Source organism: Pseudomyrmex gracilis, unplaced genomic scaffold (genome assembly GCF_002006095.1).
Source record: "Pseudomyrmex gracilis isolate BER0280 unplaced genomic scaffold, ASM200609v1 scaffold_192, whole genome shotgun sequence".
Classification (NCBI taxonomy): domain Eukaryota; kingdom Metazoa; phylum Arthropoda; class Insecta; order Hymenoptera; family Formicidae; genus Pseudomyrmex; species Pseudomyrmex gracilis.
The window spans coordinates 1-20,771 of record NW_018020776.1 but is presented as its reverse complement, the minus strand read 5'-3'; the positions used below and the strand labels follow the sequence as shown (position 1 = coordinate 20,771).

The 20,771-nt window shown below is 42.2% G+C and overlaps 2 protein-coding genes across 5 annotated transcripts in view; one reads left to right on the top strand and one right to left on the bottom strand.

Annotated features, from left to right (window-relative positions):
• Positions 1-15,745, top strand: part of LOC109858225 (protein tyrosine phosphatase type IVA 1) — a 19,165-nt gene extending 3,420 nt beyond the window's left edge. Inside the window, exons 2-7 of one of the 4 annotated variants that reach the window (XM_020435290.1) lie at positions 12,340-12,699; positions 12,868-13,195; positions 13,286-13,405; positions 13,515-13,646; positions 13,762-13,928; positions 14,076-15,745. In XM_020435290.1, the coding sequence (XP_020290879.1) occupies positions 13,289-13,405; positions 13,515-13,646; positions 13,762-13,928; positions 14,076-14,187 (528 nt within the window). In that variant the 5' untranslated portion in view covers positions 12,340-12,699; positions 12,868-13,195; positions 13,286-13,288 and the 3' untranslated portion in view covers positions 14,188-15,745. Of the gene's footprint in view, positions 1-7,855; positions 8,169-10,667; positions 10,784-12,339; positions 12,700-12,867; positions 13,406-13,514; positions 13,647-13,761; positions 13,929-14,075 lie in introns of those variants that run through there. The other 3 variants (XM_020435288.1, XM_020435289.1, XM_020435287.1) reach the window with 3 other exon arrangements.
• A 473-nt stretch (positions 15,746-16,218) lies between these two features.
• Positions 16,219-19,805, bottom strand: LOC109858224 (proteasome inhibitor PI31 subunit). Its single transcript, XM_020435286.1, has 5 exons — positions 19,564-19,805; positions 19,054-19,203; positions 18,688-18,941; positions 18,299-18,445; positions 16,219-18,155 (listed from the first exon to the last, which is right to left on the bottom strand). The coding sequence occupies exons 1-5, from the start codon at positions 19,708-19,710 to the stop codon at positions 18,026-18,028; spliced, it is 828 nt and encodes a 275-aa protein (XP_020290875.1). The 5' UTR covers positions 19,711-19,805; the 3' UTR covers positions 16,219-18,025.
• Between the last annotated feature and the right edge of the window lie 966 nt (positions 19,806-20,771).

Below are 20,771 nucleotides of genomic sequence, written 5' to 3'. Positions count from 1 at the left end.
TATATATATATATATATATCGTTATCAGCGCGCGCGTATTTTGGAAAATACACTCAAACTTTTGTACAAATCGCGTTGAGGTACCGGAGTGTGTGATGTAACCTCGATTTTTATAATTGAACAATAGATTGTTCGTGGATGTTTTTCTCATTCCCGTCGAGACGGAATAAATCACGCGTAAAAAACGCAAGCGAAATTATTTTGCGCGCAATATAAATGTTGGGGGGAGAGAGGGGAGAAACACGCAGCAGCAGCAACCGTCTGCGCGATTCATAAGGTCGGACATATCGTTCCGTTTCCTGTTATGTAAATTGCCTGTTACATTACATAACGCTGTGAATGTATTCCGAATAGGAAGCTAGGAGTGGCGTATTGCGCGCGACATAATTGTGAGAATATCGACTAATGTAATTAGCTTTACGTGCAACTCGCCGGCCGGCGCTCTCGCTCGTAATTTGTTTTGTTTCGTAATACATGTTTCTCGTGCACGCCCCGCCGCAAGTTGCGGGGATGTCAACTCGTAAGAGAAAAAGATGGATAGAGAAAGAGAGATACACACAGGTCGAAAGGTCCGAATAATAATTACGTACGTGGATATTTCGTTTCAGACGCCAGGAACCGGACACGGAGCACGCGCGGAGTCGAACAATATACAGCCGGACGCATTAATCGCGTCCGACGTACTCGACGCGATCGAACTTTTCCGTTGTTGCAATTTAAAAAAGACAGATTGTATCACTTTCTCTCTCTTTCTGTGTGTGTGTGTACGCGCGCGCGTGTTCGCGTAATTAATTCAACGATTTAACCTTCACCGCGTGATAATTTTTACGGGCAAACGAAGCGCGAAATATTGTTCGACGACGTTTATTAATGCGTCCGATTGTACGCGAGTAATTCGACGACGACAACGACGAGCGCGGGGGCATTAGCTCCTTTCTGGCTGGCGGTGCTGTTGTGTCCCACCCCTTTCGCGGCCGTGTACGGGGCATTCGGCGAAAATTTATTCTCCTCCGAGACGGGAGAGATCCCTCTTCTTTTTTTCTCTCTCGCGCGTCGTTTAATTCTCTCCCTCCTCTCGACATTTGGAGGAACTTCACTTTCCCTGTGTAAATCGTTAGCACGTCTTCGCTTCTGTTCTCTGTAATAAAAGAAAAAGTCATTTTAACAACAAAAGTTAATTTCGAGAGAGATAAATTTTCAGTGTAAAGTAACGACTTTTTCAACATGGAGGACTTGAAGTTCCTTCCCCTGTCTCGCACGCGACGAGGAGTTTTTTTATTTGGGCTATGTTTCGCGAAATTTTTAATCTTCTGCGCGGGTGCGCGCGCGCGAGGAAAGTGAAGTTCTCCGTTTTGTTCTCCTCTCCTTTCAGTCAACTCCCCGCGAGTAGGGTGTCACTACTGCCGCCATCGCCGTCGCCTCTCGCCACGTGTTGGAATAGAGTTACTATCTTGACCAGACCGGTTGCGAGCGATACGCGCCGCGGCTCGAGGCGAAGGACGATTCAGCAAAAGACGACGAAAAACGCCCTAGGGCCGGTAACGCGAGAAACCGAGAACGTGTGTGTTGAACAAGAAATGTGTTTTGCTCGCTTCGGCTTTCACTTCGCGGGCGTGTACGCGTCGCGAAGATGCGTCCGAGAAGAGGAAACACAGAGCGCTCTCCTCTCACTTGAAATCTCGCTAGGTTTTCATCTGGTAATGTTGTTCGCTCGATTTCGCGAAGAAAAAAAAATTAGTCTCTTCTTTCGATTTTGTTTTTGTAATTAATCAAAATTGATCGTCGGTATATCGATAAGCGTTTACGTACCGTAAAACGCCGCTAAACTGACGAGTTAATTCGGAGAGTCGCTCTTTTTATCTCGGAAGAACGCGCGCGGCCCTCAAGTGGCCCTCGTCGACGGTACGTTGCTCTCTTCAGCGCGTCGGAAGAAGAAGAAGAAGGAAGAAGGAGGAAGAAGAAGAAGAAGAAGAAGAAGAAAAGAGAAGAAGAAGAAGAAGAAGAAGAACGAGCTGTTCCATCGTCTTCGCCTCGTGTCGACTCGTCCGTGAGGCGCATCATATCTCGCACACAGACGAAAACGTTCATCCTTCTCTTTCGCGAACAACCGCCTCTCCTCCCCTCCTCCTCCACCCCGATCTCTCCCTCCCATCCGCTCGAATTTCGCGCGCGTCCGAGACAGAAGAGAAGAAAACGATCGCGCGCGCGCGAGAGAGGATCAGACGTGTCATTCCGGTGTCGCACGCTCTTTTCGCGAAAAAAAGAGGTTCAATACACCCGCTGCCGCTTGCTGCTGAGCGCGCAAATTTGATATTTGTAACACGAGACGTCTCTCCTCCGTCTGTGGGTTCGCCCGCGTCGCGCGCGCATTAGTTTGTGTAACATTGTGTTAACGTTTTTTTTCAACACACAGTCCTATATCGGGACTACGATAAGGAAGAGAGAAGAGCCCCCCTTTCTCGGTAAGCCCGGATTGAATTGCCTTCGGCACACGAGCGCATCACGAAGAGAGGGGGAAGGGAGGAGGTTGTACATACGTGCTCTTAACCTTCCTCTTTATGTCTCCCCGTCCGCGCGATACAAGACAAAACATATTCCCAGAGAAAAACAGAGAGCGTCATCGTCGTCGTCGTCGTCGTCGTTTCAAAAATAGACCACCCATCGTCGAGAACGCGCGCGCGCGCGCGCGTATATATCTTTTATTACAAAGCGCCTTGCGATTAATCGCTCGCTTTCACGCGCGCGCGCGCGCGCGCTCGGTTTACTTACGGATTTCGCTATGTCAGATCCTATTATTCCGCGCGCGTACACCTTCGCGAAATGTACAATTGGGCGGTCGCGCGATTATTCGAGCGAAAATTTGGAATAACGCCAGACCGAAATAATTAATCAGCACGTTGTTGCGAGCGCGTAATCGCGCGACAATCTTTGTGCGAGTTCGCGCTCGTTGCTGCGGTGGCGCCAAGCTATTATAGATATATATATATATATATCGCGTTTATAATGCGCTTTACTCGTTTGATAGATACACGCGTCGTCATACATCGCGCCGGATGAATCATCGCGCGGCGGCGCACGTACCTTCACAGGCGCGTGCGCTCGCTCGCGAGAAAATCGCGCGCGTTCTCGCGTGCGAATTTGCAATTTGTTCGCGCGAGTCGACACTCGCCTCGTCTCGTCGAGAATCGAATAGCAAGTACTTAAATGTCTCGAATACCGACTTTGTGTATGCAAATCCGCTCGTAAACTCGACGCGCGCACCAAGAAAAAAAAATCGATTCGTTTTCAATTGATCGCAAACGCTTTCGTTATATAGGATCGTTTTTGATTTATCGCGCAAAATTTATAATACTCGCGCTTCTTATGTGCCTGCGTAATGTTTAAATAAAAATATATAAAAATTCAAAAAACCAAGAGCTATTTTCCAATAATAAACGCACGCAGACGAGACTTGTGTCACGCGAATGACGTCTGTTGGTCGTCCGTTTAAAAATAGTATTCAGAATGGTATTTGTCGCCAAAGGGGATGTCGCTGAGAGACACACGCACACATAGAAAAAGAGAGAGAGAGAGGAGAGTTTTTAAGTGGATCGAATGTCTCGTTTTGAGCCGGTTTTCAAAGAACGAATATTATAGGTCTCCTCCCTGCCTTCTAGCCACAGGGGCGTCGGTAAGGGCAAAGAGAACAAGAAAAAAATTTTATTCGATGCCAGACGAGACACCACCAGGGTGGACGACCGATGGTCACTGACCTTGGGCAACGTTCGCTAATGTCTGCGGGGCCATTGCCAGCGGGGCCAGCTGGGGATTTTAGAGGGGGAGAGAAAGAGAGAGACAGACAGACAGACAGAGAATAGGCACGTCCGTTCGTGTTCGCAACCGGATGTTCGCAAAAGAAAAGGGGTCCTTTCTCATACCCACTTATATATTTTATACCTACCTGCCTGCGTTCACATTCCTCGGGCTCTGTTGTGCGCAAAGTTAATTTCTCATCCACGCACGGTTTTCGCATCGCACGTTGCAAAAGGTACGTGCGCATCTTTGCTTTTTTTTTTCTTTTTTTTTTTTTTATCAGCGGAGGCTACAAAGGCCAAAATATTCGCCTTGAAATCACGCGGAAGTTTTTTTTTTTGTTTTTAATTACGATACGCGCGAAATGTGTGTAATAACACGACGGCTCTCGCGGTCAGATACTGCGTTGCGTTCGCGACTTTCGTTGATTTCGCGTGTTATCGGCGATTCTCTTCAAACGTCCGAGGTGTGGTAAGCAGTCTCTTATCATTATTCGCCTCGCTGACCTACTGACCCACTTGAAATATCGATTTTAACGTTGCACCTGAGAGAGAGAGAGAGAAAGAGAGAGAGACCGTTCGTGTCACGACCGCTTTCATTACACGGCTCTCGCGACGCGGTAAAAGCCACGTATATAAGAGGGTTCTCTCGCGATTCGAGTGTAATTTAATATAAATGCCGGGAGTATAAAATTTTTGAGCGCATTAAACGAAAATAAATTTCAACAACAAACAGAATAGAAGTGAAGTCGAAGCGAAGATGGGAGAGACTTTCTTCAAAAAAAAAGGTTAAACAGTGACGAAGCTTAACATACACACATACAATGACTTTCTAATTTTAAAACTTTGACAACGACAATTTTAATTTTAATTTACACTTCGTCTATGAAAATTCAGGAGGGATTGTTCAAATAAAGTATTCCACTGAAGATGGTTTGAATAGAATAAACCGAAACGTTTGGATTAATCACATTGATTTAAAATGATTTGCACAACATCCTGCACATAGGTTCAAACTTGCCCGAGCTAAACAAGAAAGTTTTTAAAAAAAAGGTTTTTGAAAAAAGATCTGGGCGCAGTCTCTCGGAAAATCTCGTGAAAATTTTTTCGCTCACATCTTGTCCGAACGAAAAAAACTTTGAAACCGAAGTCGAGATTGCACTTCTTCTTTCTCACAAAAAAACGAGAGTTTATTTAGTCTCGAACACTAGCCTTCGTTTCGGACGAAAATTGATGACTTCTTTCCGGGAAAATTGATGACTTCTTTGACGGGTCGGTATCTCGGGGCTAGACAGGGAAGTTTCTTGTTTTGGGTCCATTGTCCCGCTGTCTCGGTTTTGTCTAGAAAGTTCACGCGCGTGTCGAATTGCGTTACAAAGTTTCTCACGTGATTTCTCGATGAATCATACGGTGATTTTCCATATCTTTTACTTCTGGCGCGCACGAGATTTTTAAAAATCTGTTTACTTATTTATTCGAAGATTCGCAGATCGCGCGGATTGTTTCCTTATCCACACTCTTATCCGTGTATTATGTCCGGACCGAAGGTTTCAAAGCGGTTTTTTTTTTTTTTTTTTTTATCGCGAACGTTGCCCGATACGAGCGCGGTTCGTCGTCCTTACTGCTCCTTCAACCGCGCCCAATTGTCGTCTGGAAAGTTGGTAGGCTGAGGGACGACGTCTGGAACGAAGAAAGGGCGAATGGAAGAAGTCGAGGGTAGCTCTGCGTGTGTTAGTGTGGAGCAATGTGTCTCTCGTGTATTACAGAAGCACACGCGTTAGAGTGTGTGTATGCAATACTTTTGTTTCTTCTTATTTTCACTTGTTACATCTTATAGAGAGAAAGAACGAGAGAGAGAGAGAGAGAGAGATGGGACGATGCCTCGATAACTTCATCTCCGTTCTCAATGTGTTGCGGAAGATTTACAACACACCCTGTTTCACACAGCGAGTTCGCACGGCGTGTCATTTTTCTTTCCTCAAATCGCACACGAGAAATGGAATCGATTTCTCTCTGAAATCCTCGTTAGAGAGACATTTCGATGCGAACGCACGCACGCATTTCCCACATGAAAGAGAGAGAGAGAGAGAGAGAGAGCGCGCGCGGGAGCAGTAGTGACGTCACGGCGACGTCACAACGCCACCCACTCGCCAATATTGATTTCCCGTGACGTCGCTTAGGTATTCAGTTAAACGATTTTTTATTCCATTGTGCGGTGCTTATCTTGCATTTGAAATTCAGGATGAACGTGTGTGCGTGCGCGCGCGCGACGAATTACTCTTGTAACCGCGCGGTCATGCTCTTTAATAATAAACCTCTTCCATTATATGTTTCCCAGAAAAGACGGTTTCGTGTCCGAAGGACGCGATTTCAAGCGGCCGCCGCGGTACCAGGACGTTTGATCTCGGCGTCGTGTTTGTCGGCGAGCGGAACGATCGCCGACGTTGATACAAGGGCGCGCGTCGCGTTGTTGTGTTAACACAACACGGGTGCTTACACGGTTGTCCGTAGTCGAATCGAATTCTTCGAGTCTCTTTTTTGTATAGACGCGCGCAATCGATCATGACGATTCTTCGAAACAGATTGCATCAAATTACGACCGCGCGCGGGAGTCGGTCTCTCTGCCGAGGGGAGTTACGGGGGAGCACGTGTCGCGGCGAGAACAAAGTGTACGTACGTACGTATGTATGTACGTACGTCACATGAACGCACGACCTAGTAATTTATCTGGTTTGACGAGGTTTTGACGTCACACGATGCGGCGATCTTGTTCTCTCTCCTTCGTTGGACGGTGTCGTTCGAGAATGACCGTGAAAGTCGACGCTCGCCTACGAGAATCGCGTTGGTGGTCGCATTTTCTAAGGACTTTTGACGCTCGCACAGGATAGAAGAACGACGGAGGAGGAGGAGGAGACTGTTTAAAGGTCGTAAAATCAGCAGCAGACGCGAAAGAAAGAGAGAGAGAGAGAGAGAGAATACACCAACGCGCGATATATCGATATACGAATCGCGTCGTACGTACGACCGGTAAGAGGAGAGAGAGAAATCCGCGTGCAACCTTGTGCAATCCCATGCAATAGCGTGTAACCTCGCGCTGTGTGTGAATTCGCTCGGCGACTATACATCGCGACCGTAATCGCGCGATTTTTATTAACTATTAATCGAGAGAGAAGGAGGAGGAGGAGGAGGAGGAGGAGGCGCGCGCGCGCGGCGAGCACAGATATCACATCGTCGGTCACACACACGCTCAGCTCCGTGCGTTGATTCGTTTGTTATTTCGAAATTCGCCGGGAGAAAAGATCCAGAGGAGAGATCCTCGGCGAGTGCTTACGTGCCACTTGGCACACGTTGATAACGATCGGTATCGAAGTCCGCGACGGATTACGCGGCGCCAGTCGCGAAGCGTCTCTCGGTTTCGCGAGTTTTCTCGGATGACGCGCTCGGCGAGCGTCGCGCGCGCCAAACTTGAAAGCGCGATCGCGACGGAAGAACAAAGCGAGCGTGTTCTCGATAGAGCGGAAAAAAAAAAGAAAAACACGCATCGATCAATCGCGTTGTAAATGTTCAAACGAAGCGTTCGGTTGCGCGAGCAATCACGAGCGTCAGGCCGCGAAAGACGAAACATCTGTTTCGCGAAGACGCGCGCGCGAGCGCGAGAAGAGAGCGTCGTGTCGGTTTTATTGCGTCGGAGAGAGTGCGTGTATGTGTGTGTCGAGGGATCAGATGACGGGGAGAAGAAGCCGAGCGCGAAAGAGAGAGAAGGGTGTGGAAGCTGTGTTCGTCTCGACGTCGTGCTATTTTGATCCGCCACGGCGTGGGGTTCTGGCCCAGATTCGACGCGACAGTCACCGCGACGACTGCACCGCGAATTAAATCGCCCTCTGGGCCGCACCGGCTTCTCGATACACACGAGATTGTTCGATCGTTTATTATTATTATTATTTTCTCGCAACGACAGGCCGCCTGTGTGCAATCTGCTCGCGCGATAGAAGCCATCGTCTCTTCGCGCAGCTGCGAGATCACGCTCGGCGGTTCGACGGACGCGGCGTCGTCGTCGTCGTCGTCGTCGTCGTCTTGTCGTCGTCGATGCGGGTGGAGGAAACTATGCGCGACCTCGTTGCATTCTGAGCGGCGAACTTGAAGTGACTTTTTTTTTTATTCTCGTGTGCACGCGTGCGCGACTCTCTAAGATGTGACTTTCTGGACGCCGATTCGAGCTCTGATCGCGTGACCGCGCGCGCGACGCATTGGTGTTTTATCTTTTTTTTTGTTCTTTCGTTTTTAAAAGAAATTAGTAGTAGTCACTTTTGTGCCTTGAACGTTTTTCCGTGACCTTGGACTTGGAGGATTTCCCGGATTAATCGCGGAGGAGACAAAGTAAGTGGTTCGAGCTGTTGTTTCTCGAGCGTCTAGACGCTCTGCGATTGTTTCTCGCACAAACAAGAGATCAAACAATTTTGAACACGCGCGCGCCGCCTCGTCGTCGCGCGGGGGATGTTCGTTACCTACATGAGATAATCTCGTGTGAGATTTCCGATCAATCGTGAGATCGCGCGGGCTTTTCTCGCGCTGCGCGAGTTGGAAACTTTTTCGCGAAGAATTTTCTTTTTCGACGATCTTCTACGGTCAAGGAGAGAATCTATTTCCAGTTGCGTCGTTGTCTATTTCTCTCCTCGTAGGGAAGCGATTTATTAATAACGCGCAAGCGGGGGGAAAAATTAAGACTTGAAAAAAGCATTGTGATAAGCGAAGCGGCGTAGTTGAAACTTCGCCCGCCTGTCGATGATGAAGATACGTTTATAGAACGAAGGCTAATATAACACAAACGACGAGATGGGGAGAAACCCGTCAAACGGTTTCTCCTCACGTGTGCTTGTTCGAAATAAATGTGCGGTCACGCGGGTGGCCGCGCGGGGCAGATCGCTCCGGTTTTACTCGGAGATTCAGAATTGGCACGTATTTCTTTCCTCGTCGAAACGGAAAAAGCGCATCGCGCAAATACGATCGTCGACTCACGCACACGCGCCTCGTGGGAGAGACTCTCGGCCGAGACAATAGAAAAATCACCGTTGCGTCTCTCTCTTTTTATCTCTCTCGATCCGATTGTTATTTTTCCAGGTGTATTTTGCAAAATCCCAGTACAAACGCCGTCTGCTTGCACGACGCTTTGCCGGTAAGACCGGTGGCAGATAGCGATTATAGCCCGCGCGTTGTTTTACTTTCGTCAGGCCCGATTTATGGCTTTCGTTTTCTCCTCCGCGCGCAACAAACACAACCGACGCGTCACACGCGCGCGTGTCGTAAACTCGTCAATGTCGTTCGCAATTATGCAATGCGCGCGGTGCAACAAGAGATGCGAGTTGGTTTCGACACGCGCTCGTGCGTGTAACATTTTTCCGATCTTGCGTTCTGCGTATCTGCGCGACACACATTTTCATTTTATATATATATATATATATATATTTCACGTGTGATCCGAATGACGACTCGGTGTTCGATTGTGACCGGTCACAAGTCTCGCATGTGTGAACATTGACGTGATCTTGGAAAAAACGAAGAGATTATAGAGAATTCGTTCTTCTTCTCGTGAATAATAGACACGAGTAAATTTTCCGTATGTCGTTCAACCGGACGTGTCAATCCCGTCTCTTGACTCTCATGACCCGCGATTTCTCTTGTCTCGTCTCGTACGCGGGCGTACGTTCGTCATTCGCGAGTGTTATTTCACGTCGCAACTCAAGACGAGAGATACACTTTCGCCGCGTGATCCCCCGTGCGTTGTCCTCTCCCTCGTGGTGTGGAAACTTCCGTCGTGTTTCTATCGACGACGAACGGAGCGAATGATTTTTTGTCACTTTGATATATCTGTGTCAATCTTCGGCGTCTGACGTCGCGCGCGCGTATGTGTGTGTGTGTCACACCAGTGCGACGTAACTGCACGCAAATAGAATTTTGTTTACCAGACGAAATCTCGCGCGTCTCTCCTTCGTCTCTTGGTGACAAGTCCGACGATTTTCAATGACGAGGATACTCCCCCGACGGGGCACGTTCAAAGCGCAGTTGCATAGTTTCACGTCGCTCTCTTCCTCCTCTTCGCTTGCGAAATCTCTTTTCCAACGACGGTTTTAAACTGCGTCGCGGCGCCGATCGGCGCGCGCGCGCGTCCGGATCGTTTTCATATGAAGAATGAAACACATTTGCGTCGCGTCACCGAGCTGTGTTGTTTGCCGTATGAGCGATCACAAGTTTTATGTTTCTCTGTAACGTGTCACGTCACGGTAACGCTGCGTGGTTACATACACACGCCGTACGCGATTGCTTCGCTGTTTACTAACACGATTCTCTTCCCGCGTTCAGATTCAACTTGGCGGAAAAATACCGTCGACAATATACACGCGTCGACCCATTCGATATTTTTCTCCCAAGGACTTTTGTCACAAATCGATTCTGGCAACGCCTCCGGTGTTGTTTTCTTAGGCTTGTTATCTTCTGAAAAATTTTAAAGAAACAGATTAGTGGGCGGGGCCTGCGAGAAAGGAAGTTTCACAGCTAGGATAGATATTTGTTGAATTTCAATAGATATCTCTAAAAATGACCCAAAAAAGGACACAATAGATATCCCTGAGACCCATAAATGTTCTCGACGATGACGAATTCATGAGGGATTCAAAATCTAATCTGTCCTGTCCTAATCTGTTTTTTTCCCTCTTTTCTTGTATTTTCCTTTCCCTTCTCTTCTCTTTCCTTCCCTTCCCTTCCTTTCCCTTCCCTTCCCTTCTCTTTCCTTCCCTTCCCTTCCCTTCCAGTACTGTCCCTGTCTTTTCTTCTTTTCTTTTTGCAGAGAATGCAAGTCCGAACGTTAGTTGCATTTGTGGTTTGGTAATGATCGGACGGAGCTTTCGAGTTCTCTCGTTTCAATCTCCTGTCTTGTGCCATTCGGAAGAAATATCGCAAAGTCGAGGAGGTGTACATCTCGTGCGAGGAGAGCAGCGGTAAGAAGTTGAGAACTTCTCTCTACGTACGTTCTCTAACGTTCCTCGAACAAGTTCCCCGTAAAAGTCCGGTCTCGGTACGTCGTCGTGATGTCTTATGTAGGTTTGTAGGTTGACCCGAGCGCGACTTTTCGTTCTCTGAGATCTCTTGCGCACGTGTACACACACACACACAAGCGCGCGTGCACACACACGCGCACATATCTAACGGTAGTCGCCTTTGACGATGACCTCCATCCGCCGTCAAGGTCGGCCAAGTTTTTACTAAATGAGAGGGTGAGCGTATCGGTCGAACAATCGAGTGATTGTGTGACCCGGTAATAACTGCGAACGAACTCTGCGATGTACAAATGTCTGGAGAAGCAAGAAATCGCAACGCGCGGATCGGTCATTCCCTTGAACAGTGTGCTCTCGGTTGTGCGCGATCTGCTCGCGATCGTACGAAAAATCGACACACACATACACTTCAGCATTTTACATATTCATACGTTCTCGACTCCCATTTGCCTTAAGCTTCGCTGTGATAATTTATTGTATTTATAATGGATTTATAATTTATTTACAGTAGGTTTTACCGCGTGAGATCTCAACATTTCTGTAATTTAATGTGGAATGCAATTTCGCATTCGCAAATTGCAAAAAATATCCACGTGTCTCGGTTGAAATATTCTCGAGGATCCGTAGATGCGGTGCTCGCAACGCATGGCGCCGACGGCGACGTCGTCGTACATAGATTCGTCGCGTCCTTGGCGACGTTTCGCGAAGTGTGAAACACACACGCACTTCTCTCTCTCTCTCTCTCTCTCTCTTTACGTTCAGGCGCTTCTTCTCAACCTGCCAATTATTATTTTGGTTGTACTGGCGTATAACCCGCCCTTCCGAATGTCGGTCATGTGAGTTTTTCCTGTCAATCACAGTCGTTCTCGCGTAGTCGCGCGTCTCGTATCGGCATCGCGCTCGTGGTGTTACGCAAAAGCGAGCTTTCGTAAATCGGGTCTCGGCGAAAGATCGAGAGAGGGTCAGAATTGCACGCGCAGTCGAGCACACGCAAGCTTGGTGTAAGAAACAACGGACTCGGGAACAGAAGAAAAAAAAACTGTGTGCGACCTATGACACCAGCGCGCGCGTCCTCTGTTTAAAAATGATTTCATCGCGCTCTTTGACGCGACTCGTGAATGCGCGCGAGAATTAGTTTCTGCCGACGAGATTTCTTTCCGCCTCGTTGAGAAAGAAAAGAACACGAACCTCGGTGGTATCGTTTCGGTTTCGAAGTATCGAGATCGAAAAAAAAAACAAACAAACAAACAAAAACAGAGAAAAAACGAGCGACTTTATAAGTCCCGTAAACGCGTCAAAGAAAATTGGCATTTGGCGCAACTTGGCTGCAATTGTGATCGCGTCGGAAGTTTATTATTGTTGCGTGTACAATTTACGAGCGAAAATAGCACCACTACGCGTCATTTTAAAAATAATTGTTTTTTTGTTATATAAGAGGAAGAGAGAAAGAGTGTGTTTTAAAAACGTGTCCTCACTTCGCTCTTAATTCTCTGTTGCAGTTTCCTGGTGAGTGCATCCTCACATACATGGAGTTTCAGTTGGATAGCGCAGAATATTGCCAGGCTCAACACAAATAGAGAGACACGCCCTGATAATTAGACACTTAAAGGGAGAGAGCGAGAGAGTGAGAAAGAGAGAGAGAGGGAGAGAGTGGAAGGATAGAAACATCTCGGAGAAGGAAGAGGATTTAAAAAAAAAAAAAAAAAATTATCACCAGGGAAGCCAGAAAAAAAATCATCAACTAGTCATCACGCAAGACATAGAAGAATTTAATAGAAATTTATTAATTTACATTAGTAAATGCAAGCATCGTAGAGTTACTGAGCGCACCTGTCATAGGAGCACCCAGTGCCAAATAGGTACGTTTTTCTTTCTTTTGTTTTGTTTTTTTTTTGTTTTTGTATTTTTTTTTGTTTTGTTTTTAATCGTTTGAGTTAAAGGGAGAGAAGAAAAATTACTATACTCGCGCGAAAAAATTAATTTTTAGTTGTGCAAAATCTTTTACCTGTATGGCGCACTGATTTCAGGTAATCTTCCGCGAATTGTAGTCTAAAGGTCTCAAGTGGAAAGGATAAAGCGCATATCAACACCGCCTAATGTAACGTAGCCCTTACCCTTTCGGCGAAGTTCGCACCTTAACAACCCTTCCTAAGGTCTACATGTAAACCCACGGTTCTGTCCTCTGTAAAAAAATAAGGGATATTCTATTAGTTAAATGAGAAACAATCTTATAAGACTGACATTTAATGGGCTAAGTTGTCAAATCCAGCCTTTGTCGCTTCGTATAGTGTGGCATTTGCGCGAGATACTCTAAAGAGACAAATTTGCAAGATCTTTAAGAGTTAAAAACAAAAGGTAAAGAATATTAAAAACAAAAGAAAAGAAAAGAACGAAAAAAGGTGGTAGAGATAAATACAATTCACATCTCTGTGTGTGGTTAATAAGGAGATGAGCAATATGAGGGTGAAGGACATTAGACCGGCGCCCGCCGAAATTGAATACAAGAACATGAAGTTCCTCATTACTGATCGGCCGAATGATCAAACCATCCATACCTTTATTCAAGTTAGTATAATAAATAAATAAATAAATAAATAAAACTGCATGTGTCGAATCACGTTGTTTTCGTTTTTTTTTTTCAATACAATTACACTTTTTGTTTGTTTGCAAATAGGAATTGAAAAAGCACAATGTAAAGGATGTGGTGAGAGTTTGCGAACCAACGTACAAAGTCGATGAACTCAAGCAAGAAGGGATCAATGTAATAGATTTGGTGTTCGATGACGGTACATTTCCACCAAACGAGGTAAATAAGTTTTTTTCCTGCATAATTTGGACGTTGCGAAGAAAAATCGGAGGAAACTCAAACGAAGAGTACGGGGTGAGTACAATTTCATTTATTATTTGCTTCTGATTTCTAGGTGGTGGACGAATGGTTCGAGTTGCTGAAACATCGATTCCGGGAATCGCCTGACGCATGTGTGGCTGTACATTGTGTCGCGGGTCTCGGTAGAGCACCGGTTTTGGTTGCGATAGCTCTCATTGAGCTCGGACTTAAGTTCGAAGATGCTGTTGGCCTTATCAGAGAGTGAGTTGAGATTCGTTATCGCGCCCGATCTTTGCTTTTTTTTTGGTTTTTTTTGGTTTTTTTTTGTTTTTTTTTTTCGATTACACTTCTGACTCCTGTGTGAACGAGAATCGTGGTGATTTTTGTTATCTTCTCTTTTGTTTGTAGAAAAAGACGAGGCGCTATTAATGCGAAGCAGTTGACTTTTCTCGAGAAATATCGTCCCAAGTCTCGATTGAAGCTCAAAAATGGACAGAAAAACTCCTGCTGCGTCCAATAGATCAAAGAAAAAAGTTTTGAGGAAAGAGAAAACGAAAAACGATGATTAAAATACATACTGAATTGTATAAATGTGTAGGTTTTCGCGCCTGACAGCAAGTGTATTCTTACAAATCTGTTCTGAATGGCCTATCAATGGAAATGCAACCCGTGATAAAAAAAAAAAAAAAAACAAAAACAAAAAAAATTATATCAAACTGACTTTGCGAGGGACGTTCTTTAACGCTTGATTTTGTATTCTGATACGATCCCGTCGGCAAGAGAAAAAAACATTTGCTCCGAAACTGCTGGTGTTTCCTTTTATGAAAATATTTTGTATATTTATTTTTGATACTTATTCAAATACACTACACCATGATTAATACAAAAATATGATAGGAGAACTGTTATAATTGAAATACTTGCAATAAAGTACATTATTGCCATTCAGTCTCGTGATGATTGATTTGTAATTTGATGTCGTATCGAATTTTTATTATTTACGTGCGCTAAACGTACGTTATGATGTATTGCGACATTTTCTCTTGATAAAATTTTGTATGATACAATTTTAGTTGATAATTTATGTAATTGAATTTATGTAGAAAAATTTTTTAGACGTAACACATGCAGAGGATATTTAGTCGTCGTCGTCTTTATCGATCTCTGTTCTTCTCGATTTATTGGAAGTAGCAAATTGAGTTTTATATAAAATTTTTAGCGAGAGAAAGGACGATGAATAGAATTAGAGTAAAATGTAAATCGTCTTTCTTTTTTTTTTTTTTTTTCTAGAAGTTTTACATATACATTTTGAAAGATTGTTGCTAAATCTGCATTAAGTTATCGCATTACACACACTTCAAGGTAGAATATAAAATCGTTAGACTATATAGGGAAAAGAAATAATACGTTTACAAAGAGAACAACTACAGAGAGAGAGAGAGATTTCTGTATAGAAAGACAAATGTTGTAAAGAGTTGTATCTAAATCGAAAAAAGAACCACAATCTGCCTTGAATAATTAAATGTATTATTCTTAAAAAAAAAAAACAAAAAAACTTGAAGATTTTATATACACATTTTTCGTAGCGCATAATTGGAACAAGAAAAAAAAGAACGATATTTTTTTCAAAATAGTTTCTTCTATATTGATATATTTCGGGATAGTACGGTAAAGTATTATCGTTTTTATCGATGAGAAAGACATGTGGGTGTGTATGTGTATTAAACATCACAGCTACATAAAACATGACAACAATTTAATAACGAGGATGTGTCTTTTTGACATTTTTTACTTATGAAGAATGAAAGAAAAAAAAACAAAAAAAAACAGCACATATGCTGCGTTGCATTTCCAATGGCATGCCGAATTGCTGATGGATGTTCTTAACTCTTATTGGACTTGGAATTTGGCATTAATTTGAATGATATAGATAATGAGAAACTAATGTGAAGTATATAAAATCTCTCCAGAGCGCTGTATATCACGTTTATCATAGCCCAGCGACAATTTCACCAGAGAAAAAAGAAACATCTTTTTGCATATCTTTTAGTCAAAAAAAAAAAAAAAAAAAAAAAAAATAGCTTTCTCAATCTGATACAAGCATTTTTTATGTATAAAAACAAAAAAAACCACTCTCATCGTCCTCTCTTTTTTCTTTGTTTGGTGAAATCGTCGATGTCGCTATACGCCACACTAAACTGTGTTCAAAGGATAGAAAAAATTCACTCATAAAATAACGAATAATAATACTTAGAAACATTTCACGCGTGTCTGCTGATTTCATGTGAATGTACACATGATGATTGTTTTGTACGTCGTCCGTCTCTCTTTGTGTTTCCGACCTCGCCGTGTAATATTATTATAACAACACAAACGCGTTCCGGAAATGAAGAATCTGTTGCGCGATAAAACATCAGCAATCGCGAGAGTTTGATGTTTTCGTGTACTTGTTATATTCTGTCAACCAAGTTCGATTGAAAAGAACGATAGCGCGCGCGATGTTGTATTTCAGAACGCGACGACAATGATCACGTGTCATCGAGTTTGTTAATTGTGTTTAATGATTTATAGTACCACGCAGTATACCACGTATAAACGCATATATGAGACAATAGACTGCTAATCGATGAGTTACTACTTCATAATCAAACGAAAACGAAAACAAAAAAAAAACCACCTCGATTCAAAATGCGCGCGTTTCTCAAAACAAAAACTTAAACAAGTACATTCACGCGATCGCAGACTCGAAATGAAATCGAAACAAAAATCTGGTACATTTCCTCTTTTTTGTAATATTAAAAACTGCAATATTTTTTACCAGAGGATGGGACGAGGGATATCCGTAAAAAAAAGAAACAAAGCAAATGATCCAACCCTAGATGCAAAAATTGTATACATAAATTATTTTCGTCGTTTTAATCCTAGTACAATTGTGACGATTGAAGTTTAATTATTCGGACACGTTCTTTTCTTTTTATATATAAAAAGCGATGGTTTCTTCGATGCGCGCGCCGACGACGTATTAAAATCGTCGCGTAACAAAATATATAAGTATAATCTTAACAAAAGTTACCAAGTAATAATTTTTTTTTCATATTATTTAGCTTTTATTATTACATAATTTTGCACATCGATTCACTTCTTCAAGGCGCATAGTTTAAATTGCTAAATAATTCTATATAATAAATACACGATAATATTTTCTTATATATCTGTGATATGAGTTTCTTTGTGTGTGCATAAAGTAGCGTAGGCCGAGAAAACAAAGAAAAATGTAGGATAAGAACGAGGATCGTGCGAGGGTGGTCGCTGATCACAAAGCTGTGATGCTAAGAGTAATGCTTAACATTCTGTGTGTGTGTATGTGTGTAAAACGGGGAAAATGCGTTATGCACGTTACTTATTTTATTTGGAATTATAAATGTTGAAGAATTTTAGCATGTATAAAGAAAATCGTTTCACTGTGCAATAATATGCTTACTCATGTAAACAACCCACGTGTACCCAAGTGCGGAATGTTTTTTTTTTATTTCTCGAAGAAATGAATCGAACCGATGCAAAAAAAAGAAAAAGAAAGCCAACGTTACTCGAAGAAACAAATGCAATTGTAGTGAAAATAGCTCCGTCTTTTTTTTTCTTAATAGCTACTATTTAACGTCTGGATCGAAATAATGCAAACAATTTTATGTATGCATATATAAAAGGACAAATTTTGTTTTTACGTGTCTGATGTGAATATTCGACGCAAGAACAATTTAGATAGCAAAGAAAATCCTCTATATTTTGAACCGACATAATAAAATAAGAACAATCACTTCCTACAAATTGATTATGCAACAAAACAAAATAAAAGTAAACAAGTTAGCGCAATTTAAACAAGGATTTATTTTTACTGTTCACTTTCTCTAAATGTATAATTTTCCTGTACCCACATTGATATATTTACCTTCAATTAACAAACTATTTTTGTTACATTGTAAACGTGAAAATAAAAAAAAAAAAAAAAACAAACAAACAAATAAGAACGGGAATTGTTCTGTGGAAAGGAAACACTACTGTTTTATACTAATTATTATATATATATATATATTTGATCTCTCTGTAATGTATAAAAATAAAAATTTCTATCTTTATTCCAGAGAAACTGTTCCCAAATAGCTTTTTTACGAAAATGCATATAAATATATAGCAAAACAGAGAGCTGCATGTTGTGTTATCCTCCATTATATTATCACAAGAACGTATATTATACATAAATTGTTCCGTATTACACATGCAGGTGGCAATATTGGTATATAGAAACTCTATATACTTGTAGATATTAAATAATTGTTCGTACATCAGAGCATATTGTTAAATTAAAGAAACATATCATCGTATCCCGGAGGAGGCAAGTGGTCGTCGTCAGGTCTACGCCGGCGTGGTGCCATATTGTCTATATCGGGTGGCCCAAAAGGATCGAATCTCGCACCGGGTGGTACAGCACCTCTACAATGTATATACATGTAGAAATAAATTAATAAATTGAAAAACATAATTCCGTAAAACTGTCCAAATCTAGAAATAAAATTTGGGGGACATCTTGTGTACATAAGATAATGACGAAATATCAATAAAAGTGCGCAACGTACGGTGGTAATCTGCCAGGTACGCCCAAGCCACCTGGTAAGTGTGCGGGAGGCGCAGCAGGCCTGGGGAAGGGATCAAATATCATGCCACCTCCTGGTCTAAGCGGATCAAGATCTCTAAGTCCGACTCTCAAAGGATCATGCTCAGGACTGCAATAAAAAGAAAAAATTTTAATTACTTTTGACATAACGTACATTATTGCTATAAAGATATAAAAACTATAGAATTATAACCGATTGGTTTTGCCACAATTCTTTACTTATAGATTCTAAGCAAACATGAGATAACATCTTTTCTCAAAAAAGCTCTCTTTTCTTTAATCTTGAAAATTGCAACATTAAGATAAAACCAATAAAAATTCATAAAAATATCAATTGAAAAGATCAATTACAGAGGTCGGTCGTGTAATTGAGGACGAGGTAGTACCCTCAATGGGTTATCAACGATTCGATTACGTTCAGTTGTACTTGTTTGAGTTGTCACTTCCTTCGTGTCAGTTGGATTATCAATCACATCGAACGCTCTCCTTAAATTATTCAAAACGGTCTGATAAGTTGGTACGACAGTGTCTAAAGATCCATGCAGTGTGGACACAGTTTGCTCAATAGGGAACTGAATGCTTGAAACAGCATCATCTTGAATTTTCTACAAGAGAATATGAAATAACATAAAGTGAAATTTACACACACAGTCTCATTTTTAATTCAACTATTTGTTCATCTTAGATTTTCTTATCGTATCACTGTGCCGACATTACCAACAAGTTTATAAGCAGATCATCATCCGACTTGATTCCGAGAAGTACATATAATTTTCCGTTTTTCACGTAACGAAGCGAGTAACTCGGTTTTAAATTCCATTCTTTCGGAAGCAATTCAGATCCTTTCTCCAATCCCGTAAAAGTTCTCTAAACAATCACACATTTGTATTATTATAAACAATGTGTTGAACAATTACGCATTTGTGCTGTTTTTAGAGCAAAGTATACGCGACACCGCGCAACCATATCTGTAAAACGTTAAAATTCTCATTAGATTCGTTGAATCTGTCGATGTTTAGTGTCACCGATATTCTAGAAAACGCTCACACACAACGACTGATTAATGTTTTACAAAACTATTCACGCATTAAAGACACGTATTCTATACGCGCAAAATACTAAGAAAAAATAGTTTAAACCAACCGTTTCTACAAAAAACAATAAAATATAAATATATTAAGTCGCAATTGTACACAATTAACGCGATATTTACATCAGAGAACATACCTGATCTCCGAGACCGATACATTTGAAGTCGAGTTTTATTAAATACCAGTGAACGAGCAAAATCAACACGTCCTCCTTCTTAAGTAATTCATCGTGATACAAAGTTTGCAGAAGTTCAATACCAAACGTGCTAATTAAACCAGCCATTCTATCAAATCTAAATTACTTCGGCATATCACGATGCCAGGTTGCAAGTTTTAATTGCTTGCCATCGCGAAACAGTGTCGTCCTCTTCCGTTTCGAAAAGTTATTACGAGCCGGTTGTGTTCATAGAGCTTATACCATAGAGCTTAAACCATAGAGCTTATACTCATGGAGAGGCCATGCCTATTTGCTAACCATAGAGAGGACCGCGCAAAAAGGATCGAAAAAGAGAGATATATTTGGATATATTTTGTCTCAGCTGTGGTTCTTCCACTACGTGTTCTCTGTTATTCTCTTCGATAAGAAGTGGTCACAATAGAAACAAACAAATATATCTCTCTTTGTCGATCCTACTTTCGCTCCCATTGTCTCTCCATGGTCTAGTTTCCACCAAAATCTTCACTTCGGTTTCACTCCGAAAAGAATTAACTTTAATGTTCCGTTTCCATTGGAAGTAAAATACTTATAAATCGAAGCGGAAGCGACATCAGCGCAATTTGACAAATTTCCATCTACATACATTAAATTTGATTATACGTCGCATTAAGTGTAACTTACTGCTAATTACTGTAACTTACACTAATACTTCTTAATCACAACATTTACTTTACATCTACTATACTAAAAAAAACGATCATAAGGAATCATTCATACACCATTCCCACTAGCATTGCTCACACATCATGCACACGCACTTTCACTTCTTAAAGACAACATTTACTTTACATCTACTATACCAAAAAAGTTGTTCTTAAGGGCTCATTCATACACCATTCTTACTAGGGTAGCTCACACTTCACGCACACGCAATTTCACTTTTTAAGGACAACATTTAATTTACATCTACTATACCAAAATAGTTGTTCTTAAGGGCACATTCATTAACCATTCCCACTAGAGTAGCTCACACTTCATGCACACGCAATTTCACTTCTTAAGGACAACATTTAATTTACATCTACTATACCGAAAAAGTTGTTCTTAAGGGCTCATTCATACACCATTCCCACTAGGGTAGCTCACACTTCATGCACACGCAATTTCACTTCTTAAGGACAACATTT